This window comes from Orcinus orca, chromosome 4 (genome assembly GCF_937001465.1).
Source record: "Orcinus orca chromosome 4, mOrcOrc1.1, whole genome shotgun sequence".
Classification (NCBI taxonomy): Eukaryota; Metazoa; Chordata; class Mammalia; order Artiodactyla; family Delphinidae; genus Orcinus; species Orcinus orca.
In genome coordinates, this window is record NC_064562.1 from 84,327,689 (window position 1) to 84,354,795 (window position 27,107).

Sequence of the window (27,107 nt, forward strand, 5' to 3'; positions counted from 1 at the left end):
GTTTTTTTGAGTTAAGCATAATTGCAACATACAGTCCCACTCACACCCACAAAGGTAAGTCATGTATCACTCACAGGAAGCCTCGGAATCTGCTGAGGTCATTGTTTGGACTTTCACATTCTATCCTACTGGAGAATTTCTCAGGACCAACTTCAGAGTCCTAAAAAATATTTATTTATTTATTATTTATTTATTTTTTAAAATCACCAAACAAAAATTCAATGTTAAATCTTGAGATTTAAGTGTTTATCCTTTCACCAATTGTTAAGATAAAACGAAGGCATGCTTGTCACAAAATTTGTCACAAGTTGCCCAAATGAAGGAAAGTATAGGCATAATTATAAATGAATAAATGAGATCAGAATGGTCCCAGAGTATCAATAAATATCTTCAGGTGATGGGAATGTCTGAATCATATACTGGAATCCATGCAGGACTTCCTGCAGGAGAGAGCTTCTCCTCCTACAGGGCACACTCTTTTATCTGGAAGACACTGAAAAGCTGAAAATACTTTTGCTGTTGTTCTCTAACCATATATGTAGCTTCTGAGATCACGTGTGTATTTATACACATATACACACATATATGTATACATATGAGTACTCTGAGCACGTATGCATTTGATCTCAGTAAACTTTATTTAAAAAATCAAAATATGCTAAATATCAATATGTCACAAAATTCTCTAATAGATCAAATATCATCATTTCCATTTTAAGATAAAGAAACTGAGGCATAAAGTGGTTAAGTAACACAGTAATTAAACGGCAGAGCTGGGATTCATTCAAACTCGTGTTAATATAACTTCAAAGGTCTTGTTTACCTCACCACAGCATGGCGAAGGGTCAGAGCTCTGTGGCATGAAAAGTTACAAATTTCTTAAAAGGCCTTGGTATATAAGTAATCACAGATTTTAGGAACAATGACCGATTGATATCTCCAGCTTCAATCAGACATAACATATAAAAATCTAAGTTTAAGAAAAATAAGTTAGAAGTTGATTGTTTCTATTGCAAAAGAATTTTCCAAATTGCAAAATTTGTTGGGCTTCTTAAATTCAATTCCCAGAAATATATGACTGTCAGACTGAAACATCTGAACTCCGAAGTCATTAAATCCTATTATCTATAAAATATAGCACACCTCTACTGATATCTGGAACTGGATTAAGCTCTCTAGAATTCCATTTTGTAAAGGTAAAAATGAGTTTAAAAAGTCTCTTTATCTGTACATGTGAAAATGAGCTCAGACATCTTCTTGAAAAGAAAACGTTTATGTCACCAATGGAGAACACATCATTTACCTGCTCTGTGTATCCCCGAACCACCTGCCTCTGTTTTAAATTGCTCTCTCCATCAAGACCGGAAGTCTCAATGTGACAGATTCCATCTGGATCAGTGGAAAAGAGTAAAACCATATCTGCAGGAATAACCTCGTTACAGGAAAGGCGAATAAAGTCCCCAACAGTAACATCTTTCCAGCATCTGTCGACATATTTTTTCTCTTTCCTAAAATAGAAAAAAAAAAAAAAAGTTTAAAAAGAATCTCAAGCCAAAAACACACATAATAGTTTTTTTTTTAATTTTAGTATATAATTTAAAGTGTTAGGGTGAATTTTAATCTGTTAAATGCTAAAAGGGGAAGCCAGAGAATTGGTAACACTTAAATTCCGCAACTTGCTTCACCTGAAAATTTAGTTACTAAGCTGCCAAAACATCAATTCTCTTTTCCTGTGAGATTTTTAACCACTACGCTATTTGGGTAGTTCTTGAATAAAATTAAAATTAACATTGGATGGGTTTATTCATATAGGAAGCAATTCCTGCGAGCTATCCTGTGGTCAGGAATCAAGGATCTAAAAGTACCCAAGACACATTATCTGCTCTCAAGAGAGCTTCCTATCTGGCAGATAGGATGGAGAAATTAAAGAAAACCCAAAAGAAATGAAATAAATACCCAGACACAACACTTTAAAAATCATTATACCACCAGATTAACACCCCTAATTATCATTTAATTGAAATACTGGTTAAAGTAGTCCTGTGTTGGCTGCAGTGGATCCCTAGAAAGGAGAATGCCAAATTTTAACTCTTTTCAAAAGTGTAGTTTTCCCAATCTATATATTCAATTCTTTTTAAAGGAAAGGCACATGAACTGAGGTTGACTTGCCATAAACGCCCTGATTTACGTTAAAGTTTTTGCCAAACTTCTCATGCCTTTTCATACCAATGGCATGAATTAAGTTCCACAAAGCACTGTCCTTAGAGAAAAATTAGGACATTTGAGGCATAGACTATTATATAACTAGTTAAGCAGCATTTCACACACAATACTGCCAACAAATGTTAGGAAGGTCTGTCTCATCCCCCCTATCACCTCCCAAATATCCGCAAAGAACTAGTATTTGTCATAAAAATGCACTTATTTTATAAGTAAAGATTTATTTTCTATTACATTTTTGGAGCTCAATATTCAAATTCATTGTTGAAGAAGCCTGGGAGATAGTTATATTCTAAGCTATATGACCTATATATTAAAAATGAATGCATCATATTAAATAGAAATGCTACCTTAAGCCAATACTTGTATAACTTCTGCTATACAGAATTACATTGGTTATTTCAAGAAATACTTAGCTCAAAGGGCTACCTAAGAAGAACATTTTCAGGACATATTCTCCCAAAATATCTTATGTACCAGGTTGAATCCAACTAAAAGAATTCCTTATTTACCTAAAGAGTTTGTTAGTTTATCAAGAAAGGTAAATCAATGGTTTGTTTTAACAATTTTTTTCTAGTATACACCAGTTTACTCTTCCATGGCGGGAAGTAACAGAGAGAAGACAAAAAAGGTAGGCAGGAGTCATATATATATATATATATATATATATTTTAACATCTTTATTGGAGTATAATTGCTTTACAATGGTGTGTTAGTTTCTGCTTTATAACAAAGTGAATCAGCTATACATATATATATATATATATATATATATCTATATATCTCCCCATATCTCCTCCCTCTTGCATCTCCCTCCCACCCTCCCTATCCCACCCCTCTAGGTGGTCACAAAGCACCGAGCTGGTCCCCCTGTGCTACGCAGCTGCTTCCCACTAGCTATTTTACATCTGTAGTGTATATATGTCCATGCCACTCTCTCACTTCGTCCCAGCTTACCCTTCCCCCTCCCTGTGTCCTCAAGTCTATTCTCTGCGTCTTCATTCCTGTCCTGCCCCTAGGTTCTTCATAACATTTTTTTTTTTTTAGATTCCATATATATGTGTTAGCATACGGTATTTGTTTTCCTCTTTCTGACTTACTTCACTCTTTATGACAGACTCTAGGTCCATCCACCTCACTACAAATAACTCAATTTCGTTTCTTTTTATGGCTGAGTAATAGTCCATTGTATGTATGTGCCACATCTACTTTATCCATTCATCTGTCAATGGACACTTAGGTTGCTTCCATGTCCTGGCTATTGTAAATAGAGCTGCAATGAACATTGTGGTACATGACTCTTTTTGAATTATGGTTTTCTCAGGGTATATGCCCAGTAGTGGGATTGCTGGGTTGTATGGTAGTTCTGTTTGTAGTTTTTTAAGGAACCCAGGAGTCATATTTTGAAGGTTCAGTCTTACTGCCATTCCTAGGAGTAGGGATTTCATTCCATAGAAAATGGATATTCACTGAAGGTTCACAGAAGGATATGATTCTATTTCTACCTGCTAACTCCTGCTACAGAGTAACGGATGAATTGTTGGGTGGCAGGCTGGTTAGAAATAGGAATGGCAAGGAACCAATGGAAAGTTATTGAAATAATTCAGGGGAGGGATAAAGATGGTTAGAATTAAGGCAGCAAAAAGGATGGATGAAAGGAGATTAAGTCAAGACATATTTGGTTACTAGAGACAAGTATTCTGACTTATTACATGCAAAGTTATCAAGGGTGACACTATGGTATCTAACTTGTATGGTGAGTGGGGCCTTTTACCATGTCCCAGATTTTAGAAGCAACTGATTGCACCATGGTGAAGATAATAAAGTTGGTTTGGAAAGTTTTTATTTGAAGTGAGATATAAAATTGAAGAGGTCCAGCATTTAGATGGTTTTGATCAGAAGTTCATGAGTAGAAATATAAACTTGCAAGTCCTAGGTACATAAAGGGCAGCTGACACAAGGTAACGACCCAAGAGGAAATGTCGGAGAAATCAAAAAAGGACATTTCAAAAAGGGAGCCATCATAGTAACAAAAGCCACAAAGGGGTCATGCCTGTGATATGTGGTTATTAGAATGTCTGCTATCAAGTTGATAGCATGAAACTGTTGATTGGAGAGTGAAGACGAAAGTGAGACCTCCAGTGAATTAAGGCATAATTGGAAGTTGAAGAAGTAGAATATTTCATGAAGTTTAGCCCTGAAAGGAATAAAGGGTGAAAGCAGCCACTGCAAGGGAAGGTAAGGCAAAGGACAGTAAGGATGAAAGAACTGGGCATGCACGTAGCATGCAGGGAAGAAGCCCGTGGAGAAGGCAAGGTAGAAGAGAGGACAGCGTTGGAGGGTGCTGTTTGAGGCAATGGAGAAGTAACAAGGAATGGAATTAAGAATGCAGATGAAAGAATTACTCTTACAAGGCAGGGAGTCACCTTTTCATGTAAAGTCAGAAGAAACTAGGTGAAGATGTAGATGATGTAAGAAAGAACTGACGTACCTAATTCATGCTTAATGACCTCTACGTTTTCTACGAAGAAAGCTATAAGAAAATTTGCTGAGAATTTGTAAAAGTAGGGAGAGAAGACAGATTTGATATTAGGGTTAAGGATTTTATTTTTCTTTCAAACAGAAGAAATAGAATTCCTCTAAGGGACAAGTTTATTTACTCTACATTGGAACAAAATTCAAATGAGGTCAATTTTACAATTAAATTAACTTTTCCCCATTTGGAGTACATACTAGGATACTTTTAAAGTAGCTAATTTTCCCAATAGGTAGCTAGTTCAGGTCAATTAAACACATACTAATCTTAATTTATGTGAGTTACCATGTCAGGTGCTAAGAATACAAAAGTGATTAAGATATGGTGATCTCCCTATGAAAGTTATGGTCAAAATTTGAAAAAGTGACACAAACAGCAATTTTATAAGAGGTATGCACCGGTTATTATGGGAGCAAACAGTTGGGACATTTAGCTCTGGAGGAGGTGAGCCTTGCAGGATGATCTAGAGTGAGTCAGGTGAAGAAAGGTGGGACAGTGTATCAGTCAGAGTGAGAGTGGAGGCACAATGCCATAGGGCATGGGAGAAGAGCATGATGTTTGAAACTACAAGCTAAGTGACAAATGCTCATTGCCAATTTTAACTAGCTTTGAGAATTTTTAATTGTGGTAGACTCAACATGAGGTTATATTTCCTTCTCGGATATAGAATTAAAAGTAGTAAAAGAACTTTCTCCTTCTCCCACAGCCTAAATGTACAACTAGAATTTCTTGTATCCACTTGGTTATTTGTGCTTCTGCAATTACTCTCACTGGTCAGGATATAGCCCTTATAATCCATTCTTCAGGCAAACTTCTAGACCCATTTTGCTTCTTTAAGAATTCAATGTCACACAGCTTTTATGTCAATACACAATCACTGGGGAAAGTTGGGAAGAATACACTGGACTATTAATAGTGATTCCACTGGGGTGGAGGTTGGAAGGAGAGAGGTGGAAAGACAGAAAACGTGGACTTCCACTTCCTACTTTAACAAATTGAAAGAGAGGAAGAGTGGGATTATGAATGAGTTTTTCTTTTTGATGTTCTTTAATATTTTTTCAATAAAACACTAAAAACAGTTTATAAAACGCAAATACTGAAAAATCATTGGACGTAAGATCAGCTAAGATTTACTGGATGCTTTATATTCATCAATTCATTTAATTTTTATAACAGTGTTATGTGGGTGGTACGATGAATGCACTATGCCCCACTCCCCCACCTCTTAGAAATGAGAAAAACTGACTTGACAGGTTAAGTCACTAGCTCCAGGTCACACAGTTCCTAGTATTCCTGGGATTTGAAACAAGGCAGGTAGCTCCAGAGTCCATCTCTCAAATACTAGACTTTACTCCCAGCTATAGTAACTTACCAATGACCACCAAACAAAACATGGTTTAATTGTGTATTAGAAAGTGAATTTCAAGAACCACTGCTTTGGAAAATGTCACACATCGATAAGGTTAATATCTTAGAAAGCCACTGATATTTAGTCTCATTTCAAGAATCATGAAATTCTATGAATTTATGAGATAATTCTAAAATATTAACATTAGCTAGTATTTTTAAACTCCTAACACCAACAATATGGTGATTTTTAAAGATCAGAAAACAGTATAAGTTTCTGGAGGGCAGGCATTTTATCTGTTTTTTGTTTAAACCTCCAAATCTCTCAGTGCCTACAACACAGTAGGCACTTAAATTTGCTGGATGACTAATAGTTTTATTTTCAGCACACTTCTATTATCCTTGAAGCAAACCTTAAAACCTTACAAACGGCTGCCATTTTAAAGGCAGGTTTTGGATAATAGTTCAACCTTAAGTCAGGTTTTGGATAATAGTTCATTCTAATGTAATTGCGGTGTAATAGGGTTTAAATGTTTAATTTCTATTCTAGCATTTGTTATTTCCCTATGATACTTTCCCAAAGAAAATTAAGCACCTTGTGAAAGACCACATATTATTACAAATAAGAACCAAATTATCTGCATAGAAATGTTAATATGCTTCTTCCGGAAGCTTGCAAGATTTAACAGCTGCATACTTTCAACTTAATTTTACTGAGAAATAATTTGTCGTCTAAAGTAATTTCTTAGTATTTAATAAGATAAGTTAGTACATTAACTTAAATCAACAAGACATGGTCTTAGAGCCCACGTTTATTTCTTTATATCGTTATAATTTGTTCCAAGAACAAGGGACGAGGGGTTAGAATGTAAGCATTATTTCTTCTATACCAAACAAAAGCAAATTACATAGAATATAATAAAAAGACAAAGAGCTACCCAATTCTATTATGAAATGCAATCATAAAGTGATATCTTGGACTAGACCTTAAACAATTGAAAAGAATATTGCATCTCATCTTTACGTTTATATGCAGATCATCTAAGACAGATCCAAACTATGTCTAAAGGGACCCGTGAGAAAAAAATTATACCAGGTTTCCCATTAGGGAATTTTAGTATTTATAAAATCATACAATGTTTGAACAAGTTCTCAAATATTAATTAAATGACTTGATCATGTGACAAACTCTAGCTTATAGTCATTATTAACTTACAATAATCATAATAGCTAACCTTTACTTAGCACTTGAAAGGGTTAGGTACTATGCTTACTGTTTTATACTATTTTATTCATAATGAAGGGAACTTGAGTTTATAATAACTGGAGTTACATAATTTGCCCAAGGCTACACAGCTACTAAGTGAAGGAATCAGGATTAGAACTTTTTAGAATAAGCTAAAAAAGCAAACAAACACACAGTAACAACTCTAAACTAGCACTAAAAATCAGCAATTATTTATGTACAAGAATTTGTATTTAAAAATACATGTAAGTATTCTTTCCATTTGCTAAATTTGGCATTAGCTGAGCAATCTTAAAATTGGTCAAAATATGGATTTTGTTCATCGTATAATCACTGTAAAATCCTATTTCCTACAGCTATTTTTTGAAGGCAGAGACTATATGAACATTTCACCTCTCTATCCCTGGCACATAATAAGCATTTAAATGTCATCAAATGATTCACAGCACTCTTTCAGTAAAGTGCTCTATGACTTTAAAATAAAAACCATGAACTATTTTTTCATTTTTTCTATACATCAATTTTTCTGGTTCCCTTTAGATTAGACATGAGTATAAGAAAAAAAAAAGAACTAATTTTTCCTTATTTAAGTACAGTTCACATCATCTTACAAAAGAGAAAAAAGTTACTTTGTTTTCTATAATACGTCTTTAAAATCAATTTGGGGAAAGCCACTGAAGAATTCTAATAATGGGGCATCCCTGGTGGCGCAGTGGTTGAGAGTCCACCTGCCGATGCAGGGGACACGGGTTCGTGCCCCGGTCCGGGAGGATCCCACATGCCACGGAGCGGCTGGGCCCGTGAGCCATGGCCGCTGAGCCTGCATGTCGGGAGGCTGTGCTCCGCAACGGGAGAGGCCACAACAGTGAGAGGCTCATGTACCGCCAAAAAAAAAAAAAAAAGAATTCTAATAATGAACAAAATTCAGAATCCTACAGGTTTTGGCTTAAATATCACTTCTTCAGAGGAGTCTTCCCTAACCATTGGCTCATGTAACACTGAAGACAAATGTCCACCATCAGGACAAGGCTTTGAGTTACTGTCCTCCCAAAACAACAACAACAAAATTATGTCATCTGGCTGAACTCTTGGTCAGTCAAGTGAACTTAAATTTGTTCAGAATATACTTGTTTATTATAAAACTAAACTTCTAAACTTAGATATCATTTATTCTGACTTGGAAACTAGAATAGAACAGAATCTCTAGTCTGACAAATTTAGAATTAGTGTCTTATGAAAGTTGAGTCTATATCAGAGCACTGAAATCAACCCAAGAAATATGCCAAATGCTCTGAGATCTCAGAATAGTGACAGCATCTGTCCAATGGAGCCTCTGAAGTCTTTCCAAAGGCTGAAACAGGTGCCTACCTTTGGGCTCAAAGCTCAGTCTTTTAGCTCTTCACATTTTCTCCCTTGAGGATTCACGTCAAACTCCTAACTCGTAAAGGGACTGATGACTTTGAAATTTCTCTCTGTAGCTTTTTGTGCCCTATTTGCCCACTGGGCATTTCCACTTAGATGCCTGTCTTACTATCATTTACAGTTCACTCTACCTGAGATGAATTTAATGCTCCCTGTTTCTATCAGTGGTACTTTTATCCTCCAAAGCAGAAAGAAAAGAAAAAAAATCACAAAAGTTCACCAAATTCCACTGGGTTCTTCTTCATAGTATCTCTTCTAAGAATCCCCTCCTGTACTTAGCATCTACTCCCAATAGTACCCTGGACTGATTAGTAGAGGCAGATCTATACAGAAGCCATTCCCATGACCTGAGAGGACCAATCCTCCTGAAGCACAACCTTTACCATGTTACTTCTTAACTCAAAAAATGCATTCTCTACCACTAAAGGAAAATATCTGTGATGGTTAATTTTATGAGTCAATTTCACTGGGCCACAGGATGCCCAGGTATTTGGCTCAACATTATTTCTAGGTGTGTCTGTGAGTGTTTCTGGAAGAGATTAGCATTTGAATTGGTGAACTGAGTAAAGCAGATGGCCCTCCCCAGTGTGCGTGGGCATCATCCAATCCGTTGAGGGCCTGAATAGAACAAAAAGGTGAAGGAAGGTTGAATTCACTCTCTGCCTGCCTGACTGAGCTGGGACACTGATCCGCCCTTGACATTCCTGATTCTCAGGCCTTCAGTCTCAGACTGGAATCCACACCATCGCTCTCTGGCCTTCAAACTACACTGTTGGCCTTCCTGGGACTCCAGCTTGCCGATGGAAGATAGTGGGACTCTTAGCCTCCACAATCCCATGAGCCAATTCCTTAAAATAAATCTTATTCCTATCGATTCTGTTTCTCTGGAAAACTCTTTTACTCAATGTCTAAGCAGTATCCTGGCCATTGGAGTGTCTCCAACAGTAGGCTTCAAATTCCCTCTCTAACTTTTTATTTCTGATTACTGCCCCTTTACTTGGTTACTCCCCTCAGGCCAAGTTAACACACTCACTATCCTCAGAATATTCCATAAGCTTTCCAAACTCTGAAATGAAAACAAGTAACACCAAACCCTTACTTGTAAAGCAGTTAACATATTCAGAATTTCACAAATCTATTCCTAATGATGACTTTTTAAGAAGTAGATACATTTCTCATGAAAGGGAATTCCAGAGAATTAACATTATAAACGCTGTAATTTATTTTCACAAAAGACACCCAAATAAGACACCCAAATAAGACACTTAAATATATTCTTTCTTGAAAAGGGAACCCTCCTACACTGTGGGTGGGAATGTAAATTGGTGCAGCCACTATGGAAAACAGTATGGAGGTTCCTTAAAAAACTAAAGATAGAGCTACCATATGATCCAGCAATCCTACTCCTGGGTGTATATCCAGAAAAAAAACATAATTTGAAAAGATACATGCATCCCAATGTTCACAGCAGCACTATTTACAATAGTCAAGACATGGAAGCAACCTTAAGTGTCCATCGACAGATGAATGGATAAAGAAGGTAAAGTACACACGTACACACACACACACACACACACACACACACACACACAGGAATACTATTCAGTCATTAAAAAAGAATGAAATAATGCCATTTACAGCAACATGGATGCAATTAGAAATCATACTAAGCGAAGTAAGTCAGAAAGAGACAAATACTATATGATATCACTTATATGTGGAATCTAAAATATGACACAAATGAACTTATCTATCAAACAGACTCACAGACAGAGAACAAACTTGTGGTTGCCAAGGGGGAGGGCAGTGGGGGAGGATGGATTGGGAGTTTGAGATAAGCAGATGCAAACTATTATATATAGAATGGATAGACAATAAGGTCCTACTGTGTAGCACAGGGAACTATATTCAGTATCCTGTAATAAATCATCATGGAAAAGAATATAAAAAAGAATGTGTATACATATAACTGAATCACTTTGCTGCACAGCAGAAATTAACATTGTAAATCAACTATACTTCAGTAAAATAAATTTTAAAATATATTCCTCCTCTTTGATCTAGTAATTCCATTTCTAATTATAATGCTGAAATAATCATAGATCTTCAACACTTTTGTATAAGAATACTCACTGAAACATACATTCTCAGAATTATATAAATATGGGAAATGTTAAATTACCTTAGAGTCATATTATAGACAATGCAGCTATTAAAAGTACTTTCTTGAAGGTTAAAGACATGGGAAATATTTATGGTGTAATATTAGGCTAAAAGAATTAGAATAAAATATATGTAGCACAATCCCAATTTTGTAAACCGTCCCCCATGGGTTTACCCCTACCACAATATGCACATGACTTGAAGGAATACATCCCAGCGTGATAAATAACTGTCTCCGGACACTAGCATTTTAACATTCATAAATGTAGTCATTCATAAACAGCAGAGTTCAAAACTCACCTTAATGGACTTTATTCTTGGCTTTCTATTTCATAAATACTGGAAATACAAGTCTCCAACAGAGCAAATGTGCTTCTGAAAAGACCTATTACGAATGCCCTCTGTCGTTGCCACAGCAGGAAGGGTTTTATAGGCTGCTGGCTTTGTGCACAAAAAAGAACACACTTCTCCATTTCTCACAATTCCTTTCCTCCACAGGAAGCTCATCTTCTCTGTTTTCATATCCCCTGTTGTTTTTCCATATTCATTCATGTTTTTCATATCCCATCCTCTCTTAATCCCAAATTGTAACATCTAGGATTAAAAACTAACTGCTTGCTTTCCTTCTTATGGTTTGAAGTTTAATCCTTTCAATTCCACTTACGCCTAAATTATAGAAGCTCTTGCTTTATAAACTCCTGGGGTGACAATAGTTTACACATTGTTTTCCTATGATGTCTGAATTTAATTCCCTGTAGGACTTGAATAAATATTAGTTGAAAACACGCCCACCCCCCAAGTGTCCTAGTCACACCTAAGGGGGAAAAAGTAACATTCTGCATGTTTCTAAATGATGCCTGTGTATTCCCCAGCACAGCTCCTGTTACACTTACCTACTGTAAACTTTAGTTACTAAGTTGTTGATCTGTTTGTCAAGTTTGTATTTTCGGTAATCTTCCAAGCCATCTTTAATTGCAATAATTGTAAGGACAACCACCAGAGGCAGCATCGTAATTTCCTTTTGAAAGGCTTCTACCAAAGGCACCCAGTTCAGGACAACTAGAAACAGGAAATATAAATTGGCGACTCTGCAACCCAAACACACACAAGGAGGTATTAACATATCATGTAAAAGCCTGCAGCGAAAGAGGCAAAAGACCTGACGGTGTTTCCTACAAGTTTCTATCAGCTGATTTTGGATGCTACAAAACAGAGAGAACTAGCAAAATCTAACAAATCTGAATGAACAATTTATTACCCCCCCAGACATCTGGCTTGAGCATACTTTAATAAATGTGAGATATTTATTACATATATTATAGTAAATATTGCAATGTGACAGTCTTGAGTTGTATAACACATAAATATAAAGCACAGTAGGAAGTACTATTTTCAGTTCAAAAAACTTAAGAGGAAATTCAGAGTTAATGTGTTGTAAAAACAAAAAACAAAACAACAACAAAAACCAACTCTCTAACTTTCAGAAGTTAATTTGATTGTCCAAACATAAGATTCAAACAAGGCTCAAAATACTGGGTCAGCCAAAAAGTTCCATAACATCTTATGGAAAAACCCCAACAAACTTTTCTGGCCAGCCCAATAATTAGAAAAGCCCGAGGGTTTGCTTTTCGCTAAGATCAATGTTTCCATTTCTGCTTTTATGCTACTCAGAACCAATTTTTTAAGAAACTTCCTCTATTCCTCTATTTTACGTATTCAAATATTTCCCCACTGGACCCTAAGGCAAATTCAGGCAGCCTCTTTCCTTAAAAGAAAGAAACAAAATCTCAATCTTGCATGGTTCCTTGAATTTTTGTCACATACTTTTCCCATAACCAAACTTCTCAGAATAATCTACACATACCCCTCCTTCCTCACCTCTAATTCCTTTTACCCTGAAATTTTTTTCTTAGCCCTTTTTGCTATTTCTGTGGCTTCAATGATTTCCATGTGAACCACATCCAAATCTATAGGGCTAGGCCCTGAACTCTGTTCAAATTCCAGGTTCTAATTCCATCAAGGACACTAGATTGCAAGCTCCCATAGACAGAAATACCCACAGCAGTTAAAGCCATTAATTCAATAAATTCACATCTGTACTTTAACCATATCCACTGTTCCATGAATGTATATGGAATGTATATAAAATGAAAAATGAGAATGAATGTACGTGGAATGAACAATAAATGCTGAGACTCTCTATACTGATATTAGCATCTCAAACTCATCATCTACAAAAACAAAATAATCTTCTAGCTGATCTTCTTTTTACCCCTGTCATTCCTTTTTCTGTTAAACCTCCTGGTCATCACATCTCAACTTGTTCACATCATCTTCTGACTCCTTTCACTTAATTCCCTACATCTAATCCATAGTATCTGTAATAGATTATCCTCCTTTTTATCCCCACATTGTCCTAAGTTCAGGTCTCCATTACAACTCTCCGGGATATATGCAGCATTTTCCTAGATGTCTTCTCCTGCCTTCAATTTGCCTCTAATTGCATTAGTCACAGAGGACTACTTCCCAGGCCTCCAGCAAATCTTCTATGCTACAGCCATTCTGCTTTTACTCATATTCCTTCCTCCATCTGAAATGGGCTTTGCAGACACCTCTGCCTTGAACATCTTAACCTTCATCATTAAGTTCACGTGCCACTTCCCTTCTATTGCTCTGGCTAGTAGTATTATTTCTCTTTTATGAGGTTTCCATCCTAATTGGTAGCACCTTATAACACTCATCCCATCCACCACGCCTTTTCATTGTATAAACATCTTGTTTCCCTTGCTAAATATAAAACTGTAAGGAAAGAAGCACCATTTAGCCTTGCATTCCCTTCAATACCTAACCTGATCGGAGGGCTTCCATAAATACATATTACTCTGAATTACGTCTTTGTTTCACCTAACCTTACAGCTTACATCTGAATTTGCTTCAGAGCTCTATTTTCTCCTATTATCAAGAAGAAAAAGCTAGAATTAAAATACACCATGGTTTAATGGAAAACACACCAAAGCAAGAGTGAGAAGACTCAAGGCTATAGTCCCTCGTCTGCTTTCGGCATCACACTGGCTAAACCACTGTGCCAAACTTCGTTTCCTAATCTGTAATATGAAGGTAACAATATTGTCTCTTGTCATGAGAAAGCATCTTATTAATTATAAAGTGTTATGTGAATGTAAGAGGTCATCGTTCCACAACAGACTACCAGAATTGTCAAAGATAATGTCACAAGACTTAGGCTTAGGTAACAATGTTATGAAAATGAAAAATCTTATATATCAATTAGAATGACCAAGAACATTCTAAGATTATTTTCCCAAAAAATAAAAGTACCTGTGAAATTGTTCAAATAAATTTCTTGGCACAAAATTCAAAAGCGTGTACTTCGTTGTCCGTATTCTGTTATTCACGTAGGTTCCAGAAAACTTTTCGTACTTGTCCTTGAAGGGCTGCAGGTGGGGAACGACCACCCGGTGCTTTCCTGCCAGTCTGGGGGTCTGGGAGGACTTGCCCCTGAAGGCAAGTAAAGAGGAATAGCTGTATGGCCTCTCATGACCGTCCCTGTTTTCACCGCCAGTCGGCCGCTGCCAGTGGTATCTGGCCCATTGAAGAGGCTCAGTCATGTCCAAATGCGGTGAGATCCAGGTTGTGCAGGTAATCTGGCAAAACAAAGAAAAACCCACTAAAATACTTCTCATAAGCTTCCGGAAAGTCTTAAAGAATAGTCATAATAGTAAAATTAAATTTTTTTCTATATTAAATAAACGAATGACTCAATGGCTCAAGGTATCAGTGTGAGAGTAAAGCGAGTCACTGGAACTCCATTTTAACCAGATCTTTATGAAATAGAGCACACACCTTCTGCCTCATGGGCTGATCACCTGAGCAACAAGAGACAGCCCCTAAAAGGCTACTCCACAACTTGAGGCAAATAATTTGGGCTTACTACGTACAAGTCTCTTAACTTATCATCAGTTTTCTCATCCATGAAATGGGACTGCCACACACGTCAAGAAATTGTTGTGAGGATTAAGGGAATAACATGTAAATCACCTAGCATAAACCCTGATACAGAGTAAGCAGTCAGTAAAAACCATTCTGTGCAGATAACAAAAATGGCCACAAATGCTTTCCATCCCTGTATGCACATCCTTTCATCCATCAAGTAGTGAAGTCCTTCTCTACCCATTGCAGCTACGCTTGCCCATGTGCCTTGCTTTCGCTAATGAAACTCTAGTAAACCGGATACAAGCAGAGGCTTGAAAAGTGCTTGCTCACGGGACTTCCTTGACTCCATTTTTCCCACTACCACATGCCTGAGTCTAGGCCAGTCTCCTAGATGATGAGTACTCCTGACCCACTTAGCAACTATTGCTCCTGTCAACATATGAATGAGGCCACTGACTGCCAACACGTGAGTGTGCCCAGAGGACACAATCTAGCATCGAGATGAGCTGTCCCAACCGAGCACAACCCCAACTGCCAACCCACCAAACTGAGTCAGTAGAAGTTACACCACCATGTTTTGGGGGTGGTGTGATAGAAAACAAACCTAACTCCTATCTAATCTCTTCCTTATTTTCCTCATTTTCAGGTGCTTCTTATTTTCCAAGAAATTCAGCCCTGACTAGAACGTAGGCCCATTAATTTAAAAAAGGGAAAAAAAAAAAAAAAGCTAACATTTATTAAGAGCACACTCTACTCCAAACACTTTGCAAAGCGTTTTACGTGCCTTACCGTATCTAGTATTTACATCAACCTTATGACAAAGTCATTATTTCCATTTTACGAAAGAGGAAACAGGCTTAGAGAAGTTTAGTGACGTACTGAAATTCACGTGATTAATAAGTAGGTAAGGCTGACTCAAATCAAATCTTTCCAACTCAGCAGCCTGCTTTTAGCTGTTAATGTGCTTCATTTCACTTTGTATCCAGAGTAGCTGGCACTTAGCAGATGCCCAAAGTTCATGCAGCAGGCTATGAGCGTTGAGCATGTCAGCAAGTGTGCAGAGGCAAGGTCTGGAGGCCTTACTTTCTATCCTTGCTTTATCAATGTCATTGCATTTAGTTGATCGTTTTAGGTTGGAGTACACCTCTGGAGATTTTTAGTAAATCTGTGGGTGCGTCCTGATAATATGAATTGGTAACAAAACTCCCCAGATGAATCTGATTCAGGCGGTCCATGACCACATTTGCAGAAAAACTAGGTTATGTGCTAGAAACTCCACTGGCTAGGGACACAGAGATGATTAAGACCTGGATCCTCATCTCTAGGATCTCAGGGTCTAGGTGAGGCAATAGGTACGTAAATATATAAATGCAATCCCAAGTGCAAAATAGTGTTCAAGGCACTGAAATAGCCTGGGCAAATTATTTAAGCTTGCTTCCTTCCTAAGCTTCATTTTAAGTTTATAACACGTCTATTGATTATTTTCTCTAAAGTGTTATACTAATCGGAAATTAACAGTTTCCCCCTAAGGACGTTAAAACTGTATCCAGCATTCATGGATCTGAAATCATACATCATTACCTAGCAGCATTGAAAGATTTGGTCCTATTCTAGTAATTCTAGTGAATCACTATTTTTAATAATCCATTCTAGCTAATACACTTGTTTACTCTATACTGGTCTTTAAGCAATTCCAGGGATTACAGTTATGTAGCAGCACTTTATCACTGTATTTACAGAAAATAAATTGAATCACAATCTCACAAGAAGTCATCAGATCTTTAAAATTTATATGATCTAAAGCAAACAAACAACAGGCAGAAAGTCACTTTTAATGGGAAGAATACACTGGCCTCCAAAGGTGTGTATTTGTGCCTGGATCCACAATACATAGCGTCTACTGTTAGAGAAAATACCCATAAAGTTGGTTTTATCAGTTTTATACTAGTAATAGAAACAATACAAAAAAAGTTCTACCCCCATCAGTTTGCTGCCCTTTGGAGTTTGCTCTCTCAATTATCTGTCCAGAGAGCTAAATCAATGTAAACGGGTCAGAATAATCCTATCTTTTCAATATAATGTTTTAAAAATCTGTCTCTGAAGTAATTTGAAAAGCCTCGTTTTTTTTTTTGTTTTTTTTTTTTTTAATAAATTATTTATTTATTTTTGGCTGTGTTGGGTCTTCGTTTCTGTGCGAGAGCTTTCTCTAGTTGCAGTGAGCGGGGGCCACTCTTCATCGTGGTGCGCGGGCCTCTCACTGTCGCGGCCTCTCTTGTTGCGGAGCACAGGCTCCAGACGCGCAGGCTCAGTAGTTGTGGCTCACGGGCCCAGTTGCTCCGTGGCATGTGGGATCTTCCCAGACCAGGGCTCGAACCCCTGTCTCCTGCATTGGCAGGCAGATTCTCAACAACTGCGCCACCAGGGAAGCCCGAAAAGCCTCGTTTTCACTTCGGTATAGTTGACCCTTGAACCATGTAGGGGTGAGGAGTGCCCACCTACCTCAAAGTAGAAAATCTACCCATAACGTGTACTTGGCCATCCATTTCCACAGTTCCGTAGGCACCCGCAGATTCAACCAACTAGGATTTGGTAGTATTGTAATATTTACTACTGAAAAATACCCAAGTATAAGTGGATCCCTGAAATTCAAACCTGCATTTTTCAAGGGTCAACTGCATATAAAAATAGCTTCTTAACCTATAACTAGTAATGAGAGCTTGGAGTTATTAAAGTAGTTCATAACATATTCAGAAATCTCCCCAGAATAAGGATGTAAGATAGTGCTTTATCAATGAATCAATAAATAATGTAAAATACTTAACATAAGCACTAGGGGCTTTTCATGCATTTCCTCCCATCAGGTGACCATTATGACAAACCTCACAGTTTTTAGAAGGTTGAAATTAGTACAATTTTATATTATTTCTGGAAACTTTAAAAGAGAAGTTTTCATTTGCAATTAAATTCTTATTAAGACAGAGGAGTGTGTATCCCTCTAGGGTCCACAGTCTCACACAACAATCTAGATTCTACTTAGATTTTTAAATTTTGGAACACAATTTCTTCAGAATTCAAACTTAGAAATAATTAAACAAATACAGCATGTAGGGGGTGTTAACTTCAGGTAATTCATGGTGTATCACCTCTGGCCCGGGGATGGAGAGGCGTCTGCGGACCCCTGAGATGGAGAAGTTGTTAATGTTTTCAAGGGATTGAGCAAAAAGGACCAAGTGTGGAGGTAATTAACATGTGGTAAAAATTCTTTCAAATTTCCAGCTTAGAATTTATACCATCTTAGATCGAGGAGGAACGACCAAGGATCTATAATATTTAGTCACTCTAGCTCAGTGCTTACAAAATTTGTTAACTGCCAGGCCAGTAAGAAATACATTTTATGATGCAACCTGGAACACAGACACACACATACACACATACAGCTAAAACAAAGTCGTACAGAACAATTCTTGCCCTTCCTACTTGCCATGCATGCATCTTCTATTCTACTCTATTCTCTTTCTCAGTCTCTCTCTTTTTTTTTTTTTTTTTTTTGCAGTACGCGGGCCTCTCACTGTTGTGGCCTCTCCCGTTGCGGAGCACAGGCTCTGGACACGCAGGCCCAGCAGCCATGGCTCAAGGGCCCAGCCGCTCCGCGGCATGTGGGATCTTCCCAGACCGGGGCACGAACCCGTGTCCCCTGCATCAGCAGGCGGACTCTCAACCACTGCACTACCAGGGAAGCCCAGTCTCTCTCATTTTAACACTGGTCAAGCTGCACTGAATTGGTTTCAAGGTTCACTAATGTGTTGCTCTACATACTTTGGAGAGACACTGATTGCATGTGGAACCACATGGGTTGAAAGCATACATGGAAGTGGACAGAGCCATTTTTAGCCCCTCTGATAGTAGAGAGGCACTGAAAAACAGCAGTTGGACTAGAAGGCTCAGGGGAGGGCAACACTTTTCCCAGTAGCAAGAAGCCAGAAGTAGCCTCTTCATCCTTCCCCATCTACCCCAGCAAACTTAAAAGTATACTGATACTTAGAGAAGGCTTCATTATTAACATTTCACATATTCAGAAAAAATTCTTTAAGATATGAAAGGAAAGTGGATCACAGTAAATCATACCTCATCAAGAATCAGAAAGAATCATGACATTTTAAAGCTTAGACTTTAGAGATTATTTAATCTAGAAGTCACATACCAGTAGCCCTTAAGCAAAATTCTACCCAATGATGTATTTTGTATCACGGTGTTGCCAAACACATTGTTTTACATTTTTTGAATATAGGACCAACATTTTAAAATGGAGACAAATTTATATAACATACTGATAATTAGCTTCTCTTAAAAAGAAAAAAATACAGAATATTGGGCACATATTTTCACATGGTAACGAATGGTGAAGCTTTTTCATCACGGCCCCTGACCCTAACCCTGCATTTTCTGGTTCACCTATTTTAATTGAGTGAATGAGCAGTCTGATCACCACTTTTTGACAAATCAAATTCCTCCTGCTCCATAGACCCAGGTTTGAATATCGGTTGCATCACTTAATAGCTCTGTGGCCTTCGTAACTGACCTCCTAGCCTCAACTTGCTAGTGAATAAAATGCGATGCTGTTAAGAGTCATGGGGCACACTGCAGATGAACAATGTTCATTCTTTTCCCCACTCTTCTCCTTGCCTGTTTCTCAGCATAAATAAGTCAAGGTTGGAAACCCCGTAAATTGAGCTGAAGTCCGAGCTTTCAACACGCTGCTTGCAAATTAAAGTTGTCCAAGTCTAAGTAAATGTTCTATTTATCTGTTGCTACTTGAGAAGTAAGCGGCATTCAGTAGGATACAAATAGAAATCCAAACAATCACAGAAGACAGCAAGACATAAACTGACCTTCAGACCACCTGATCTCATCCTCAACCGTTTGCTCTAAAATTCATTCTATGTTTGTGAACAAACTGTATTCCCCTTGTGCGGTGTTTTCCAAGCTCCCCCAACCTACTGACAAGAGTGCCCTGAGGGCGCTGTTAATCACAGTCCCCTAGGCACTTCCCCTGGAGATTCTGATTCAGAGGCTATAGAATGGTGCCCAGGAATGTGGAATTTAATAAGTACCGGGGTGACTCATCAAGGAGGTTGCAAAGTATAACCTATACCCTGCAGCTGTGCAAATGCTGCCCTCTCTTCCTAGCAGGCTCATCAGTCATATACCCACTCACCACACCAGCCTCTCTTCACCCTCTAGACTGTTTTAGCTTTACCTTAGAGTAGGGGAGATGGAGAAGGATCCACACAGGAGATACAATAGGGCATTCCCTTCTCTGCTACCATAACAGTCCTGAGCACGGCTCAGTCACTGCTCCTGCTACAGTGGGCTGCAGGTAGCTTCATTCTTCAAAGTCAGGGGACACAGCTAAGTCCTGTCCAGACGCCACAGAGTCAAATGCTTGGCCAAAGTGAGAATGATCAACAAATGACCATCGATCACTGAATTTTATAGAAAAGTAATAGTATGGGAAATGGAAACAAAAACACCGTTTCCTCTTTCACGGCTCAGCCTGGCTTTCCTTCCGCAAAAGGAAAAGACGAAAGTTTGAGGCAACAGAAGCCATCAATTTCAGCTTGTGACTGCATCATTCTACCTTTATTGAAGGAATATGCTCCTCCAGGCCTGAAAGAGTTTTTCAGGAAATCATTCTTTCCTTCTAGATTTGTAAGACCAATACGCGTATATTAGTGATTAAGAGCATAGACTCAGGAGCGAGACATGGACATAAATTCCTGGGACCTACACTTGCCACCTAACCTTGATCAAAGGACTGTTGTGAGGATTAAGTGAGTTAATATATGTAAAGCCCTTAGAGCAGGGTGTGAACCAGAGTAAGTGCTAAGTAAACATTAACAACTGTGGTAATAATCTGAGAAATGTTCTCCCAACTACAGTATTTATTCAGAAGTATTAACTGAGAATTGGTATGCATAGTATTGATAGTAACGACTATACCCAGTTACTCAGTTATGTTTAATTTCTTCAAGGGTATGTAACTCACACTCAACCACATGGTCACACGCAGCTTTAGCAACTTTGCTCTTCATTGAACTGGAGAACCTGCCAGGCGAGCAACTAGCTGAGCAGAGCAATACTCTCTCAACTGTTCCCAGGGGTAAATAGAGCAACCTTGTGGACAAAAGCGCCAATGAGCAACTTATTGTGAAGCATTTTTAGGATCTTTCAAGAACATCGCTCGTAATTCTAAGATTTAACCCACTCCGGGAAGAGCTGACTTGTCATGGTTTTCTGCTAATAAACCAGATGGTTCCATGCTTTATTTGACCTGATACTCTGCCACGGATTGGAACCCTGCCTTGAGAATTAACACAAAACATATATTTTTAAAATATACCAAGAAGTGCTTAAAGGTCAATCATCACTTGGAACAAGAAAGAATGTTTTAGACCTGGATATACTACTCCTGAATGAGCTTCTGTCCTTAAAGGGAGGGAGAAGACTATTTCATTCAAAAAAACAAAAAAAAACTATAGTTTACACAGGTTTTATTAGTCTCCATTCCTAACTTCGTTTTTAGTTTGACAGCAAACTACTACTATGTGAAAATTTGGATTACAACAAACTTGCTACTGGTTAGTGATGGAAAAATACCATTAAAGATTAACTACATGAAAAGGACTGCATGTTCCTAGGCTCAGCATGGCTACCTGAAGCCTAATATTATCCAGAAATGCAGTGTCCAAAGGCACCTGACTCTGGACACCTTGCTTTAAGTGACATTAACATTTTATCTGGAATTTAGAAGTTAATTAATATGACCACAGATCCTAAAGATCAAGATTCTTAATACGTTTAACACTAGGAGAGAGGGATTGGATATGAGATTAACACAAACCAAAAGCTACGTACACCCAACTTGCAATACTATTTCATAGCAAGGCAACTATGCGGTAGAAGAAAACCATTTTATTGTAATAATCATTTATTACCATCATATAAATATCTGTACTAAAAATACGTAAGTATAAACTTCTTTATAATTGCCACTTATGAATATTGTTGGGAAAGCTCAATAAAATTTAGCAAATGAAATAAAACTCAAAAGAACGGCTGCTGGTGGTCTGGAAGGGTTGACAGCATCCTCAACTGACAGCCAGCAAGAAAAGAGAGACCTAGGTCCTACAACCACAAGGAATTGAATTCTGCCAGCTACCTGGATAAAGTTGGAAGCGGATTCTTCCCCAGAGTTTTCAGAGGAGAACTCAGTCTGGATGACATCTTAATCTCAGCCTTTGAGAACCTGAGCAAAAAACCTAATCTCACTGTACCTGGACTTCTGACCTACAGAATTATACACTAAGCTGGAGTTGTTTTAAGCCACTAAATTTCTAATTATTTATAGAAAATTAACGCAGAGGGTCCAAAAGTAGATCCTTGTATGAATAGGAAGGTAATATATGGCATAAGTGGAATTTCAACTCTGGGTAAATGGTAATTTGTTTAATAACTCTGGAATAAATGGTCATCCATCTTGAAAACAAGAAAGCTAAATTCCTACTTTATACATTAAAAGTAGAGCTTTTATTAAAATATTTTAATGACTTTTTTAAATTTAATAACTTAAAAACAAATCTCTAGATAGATTAGAAGCTTTTAAGTTTTTAAAAATTACAGTAAATTTACCAGAAGAAGATTTAGAATAATATTTTATTACTGTTAGCTGGGAAAACCTTTCCTAAGCAAGAGAGAAGTTAGTAAAGACACATAATTTAACCATTCATTTATCTATCATCTATCATATATAGTAAAAGTCATAAATAAAATCAAGAGACAAGTGCAGCTCATAATGACTGGCAAACTCTTAATATTCCTAGTATCCAAATTAGTTATACAAATTTATATGAAAAACCCAATAAAATTGGGCAAGGAATTTGAATAAGCAATTCTCAGAAGAGGAAATCCAAAGGGCCAATAAATATGAAGAGACAGCCTAGTAGTCACCAGAGGGTTGCAAATTGAAGCTATCATGGATACTGCTTTTATCCATACAATCGATAAATATTAAAACAATTATAGCCAGTGCTGGTGAGGATAGGGAGACTCAAACCCCCTGGCAATGGGAGTGTAAATTGCTGCAATCTTCCTCCTCCTATCACCCCACACCCCAAAATTGAAAGTATCTCTCAAAATTTTAAATACATATAACAATTGACAAAGCAATTCCACTTTGGGGAGTCTTACCTATAAGTATATGTACAAGAATGTATGTTGTTGGGCTTCCCTGGTGGCGCAGTGGTTGAGAGTCCACCTGCCGATGCAGGGGACACGGGTTCGTGCCCCGGTCCGGGAAGATCCCACATGCCGCGGAGCAGCTGGGCCCGTGAGCCATGGCCACTGGGCCTGCGCGTCTGGAGCCTGTGCTCCGCAGCAGGAGAGGCCACAACGGTGAGAGGCCCGCGTACCGCAAAAAAAAAAAAAAAAAAAAAAAAAAAAAAAGTGTATGTTGTAGTTGGGGTTTTTTGGCAGTAACAATAACCTGGAAATATCATGAAAGTCAACTGGAGAACAACTGACTAAATCATAACATATCCACATTATAGGATATTATGCATATATTAAAAATAACCTTTCTCTAACCATTGACCTGGACTGATGACTATTATGTATTGAAGCAAAAAAGAAAAAAAAAAAGAAAATGACAGAGAAATGTAAATGTAACAATCCAAAATTTGTAAAAACAAATGAGGAACAAACCAAAATGGCCGACCTGGGTTCAAAGAATGGTGAGAAGGAGAACTTGGACACAGTTTAAATTTCACTTTGGTTTACTACCTAATCAGTAAACAGGATCTGCAAAGATCTGGGATACACACGAGTGGGTGTAGCTCCCATCACTGCCTAGTTCCTCAGGAAGCTATGACTATTTAGTAGTTTTGTCCACTGTGGGAAATGAGGCGCCCACCGGGTCACAAGAGCCTGGAACACAAGCCCACTGCCTTTTCAAATTCTTAGGCTGTAAGAGGGTCACATTAGCACAGAAGGGTCTACTGATTAGCAACCAAGGACTATCTTCCTTCACCACAGATTCATAGGTCTAGGTTCCATTTCTTACTGCATTGTTGAATCTATAGTTGGCCTGGCCTTGGCTTACTTCACTTGATAACAAACTGCCTGGATGTGTGTATGTTTATATACTTTTGCAAGGACATGAATAAAAGTATAGAATAATTCACATGAGGCTGTAGAAATTGGTTATCTCAAGGAGGCAATAAAAAGGGAATAAATAGAAAGAGATTGTTAACTTTTCTTTCTTTTGTTACATTGAAAATGTATTGATTTATAATGTTTTAAAATTAAAGTGTTTGAAGGAAGAAGTTGTAACTAATTGCTATGAAACAGTCTAATGCTGCCATTAGCATTAGGTCTGCATGCTGCTACCTGATCCAATATTTCTTTCACTCGGAGAAGTTGATAAAAACAAAGTTCTGAAATCTACAAGCTATCAATTTTAATCATAAAATCAATTAAGTTCAAAAGTAAATATAAACCAAGAATTGCTTAGAGAATAAATGCTAACACCTCTATAATGATTATTACTGCTTATGAAATACATTTCACATATTTAAATCAAATTTCACAGCTTGGTGTAGAGTTTCATTTCCATTTTTCAGAGGAAGAAACAAAAGGTCAGGGAAGGTTTTGGAACTCAAGGCACACAATTTTTTTACTCCAAAAGCATGCCTTTCCAACTATACAGTCCTATTTATATATAAAATTAAAAATAATGAAATATAATCATTTTAAGCTAAATTATTTCTAACTAGGGTCTTCATTATTTTTTCTAGATGATATTAAAAACAAGTCATTCAATAAGAGTATACCTAAAATAACATACCATACTATGTTCCTTCTTGTACACCAATGTACTTGAAAGCAGACAGTTCTCAAAAACCCTGTTTCCCTTAATGAATGTTTAATGAAGCTTGTAGCAGGGCAGATTACCAAAGGTAAATACAGGATAATGAATTCCCATAGGCCCAGCTAGTACTTTAAAATTTCCGAGGTCATCACCAGCCAGCAAACAACTTGGAATATATACATGATCTCACTCATCTTACAAAGAAAAACATTCTTGTGCACAGTCATTTCGAGATGCTCTGCTTGTGGCTATCAAACTCCAGCATGCATCAGAATATCCTAGGCCACACCCTTGTGTCTCTGATTCAGCAGGTCTGGGGTAGGGCTCAAGAATCAACACGTTTAACAAGTTTCCAGGTAGTGCCAGTGTGCTGGTCCTGGGACCCACTTGGAGAACAACTGCTTTATGTTAAATAACCTTATTTCAAAATGTAAAGTTGTAATTAAGAGTGACCAGTTTATTAGATATCACTCCTAGTGTGGGGAAGCCCATCACCTTTCAGAGTGTAGACTAAGGTTATGTACCAATGACTTGACAGCTGATACAAGCAGACCCTCTCGTCTAAGGTTAGAATTAACTAAAATAATGAAGGTCTAGTTTACATAAAAAATCCCCAGAGGTTGGTGACAGGCCTTCAGGATTGATTCTTTCTGCAGGTTTAATACAGTTACAATCTGTTTCAACCAACATTTCCAAAAACTTGGCAAGGTAGGACAATGGGTCCAGGTCTTGACAGATTATCCTCTCAACCAAGATGAGAAAACACTAACACAATATCAAAGTTCTCATATGCTCCAAACCTTGGAAGAAAGAGAAGTTACCTATCAGGGTCAATAAAAAATAGAGAAATTTTATAGCTATAGGTCTCTGAGAATAAGACAGGAACTGTTTTGCAGTAGACTCAAGATATGAGAGTCTCCTTGACCTGTATGTCACAGGTAACCCTCCCTCTGAGCCCTGACAAAACTTGGGCTGGTTCGAAACTGAGTCATCTCTGACTTGTCCAACTCTCTCTATAAGTGGCTTATTACCTCAAGGAGACCAATTCCTTATCTGACGGGTAATAACGATGGCAGCAAGATCATCTGATGTCTTTGTTGGTTTCTCTGTTGCATCATGTGTCAGGGTAACATGTTGGCTCCCTTAGTAATGACTGTCCTGCCATCTACAAAAGGAGAAAGTGTTTTTCTTCACCCCATGTAATCTTTGAAAACGAAGATAAATATGAACCATTGTAGATGTATCTAATACAGGCTTTGGTGATTACAAGGGTCAATTTATTCAGTGGAAAAAGTGTGGCCCTTGAATAACAAAGTTATATAATCCTCAGGGTTATTCATTAGGTGGAAGGAATCAGATTTGCCAAATAAAGTCATCTTGGAGTTCTGCATGCTATTTAATATTTCCTGTTAATTGAACTTCTTGAACTAACTCTCCAGTAGAAGTACATACTCTATATTTTAGAAATAAACAAAAGGCCAGGCTAGGGTAATACATCCCCAAAAACACTGAACTAAAGTAATTACTTTTTTTTTTTTTTTTTTTTTTTTGCGGTCCGCGGGCCTCTCACTGTTGTGGCCTCTCCCGTTGCAGAGCACAGGCTCCAGACGCGCAGGCTCAGCGGCCATGGCTCACGGGCCCAGCCGCTCCGCGGCATGTGGGATCTTCCCGGACCGCGGCACGAACCCGTGTCCCCTGCATCGGCAGGCGGACTCTCAACGACTGCGCCACCAGGGAAGCCCTAAAGTAATTACTTTTGATAATTGGTTATTATTATCATGAAAGGAAGTGCTATACAGGTATATAAGAAGCTAAGTCATAGTATCTTTCACTTTGACCACTAAGAAATCTTTGTGACAGTTTTGTCATTTTTAGGATGCTAAAGAGGAAAAAGTCAACTCTATTCAAGCACATAACCCTTTTAGAATAGAGCTTAAACCAAGCTCACTCAGTCCCAATTCATTCAACAACCATGACCTGAAAAATAGACACTATGGCTGACAGTGGCGAGACAGAAACAAAGGATACTGTTCTACATCAGAGAAGCATCCTCTAACTCAGACTGAGGGAAAGAACCCTCTACAGCAAGGAGTGACAGGCTTCTATCAAATTAAAAATTTCAAATACAACATGTTTTTTTGAAAGAAGGCAGAAGTATAAAATATAACTGGGACATATAGATGCATTGTTTTATTCTGGAAAAAGTTGCCCATTCTTAGTGTTCCCAAACTTAAATATAAAGAGTTTCTTCCGTTCTCTCCTGTGAGAATAAAGTCTACACACACACACACAATCTC

At 37.8% G+C, this 27,107-nt stretch overlaps 1 protein-coding gene across 1 annotated transcript in view; it reads right to left on the reverse strand.

Annotated features, from left to right (window-relative positions):
• The window catches only part of ATP10D (ATPase phospholipid transporting 10D (putative)), a 95,816-nt gene that overhangs the window by 62,213 nt on the left and 6,496 nt on the right, over positions 1–27,107 (reverse strand). The window contains 4 exon segments of the mRNA XM_033425490.2: positions 75–160; positions 1,304–1,508; positions 11,828–12,022; positions 14,271–14,596. Of these exon segments, the coding sequence (XP_033281381.2) occupies positions 75–160; positions 1,304–1,508; positions 11,828–12,022; positions 14,271–14,560 (776 nt within the window). The 5' untranslated portion in view covers positions 14,561–14,596.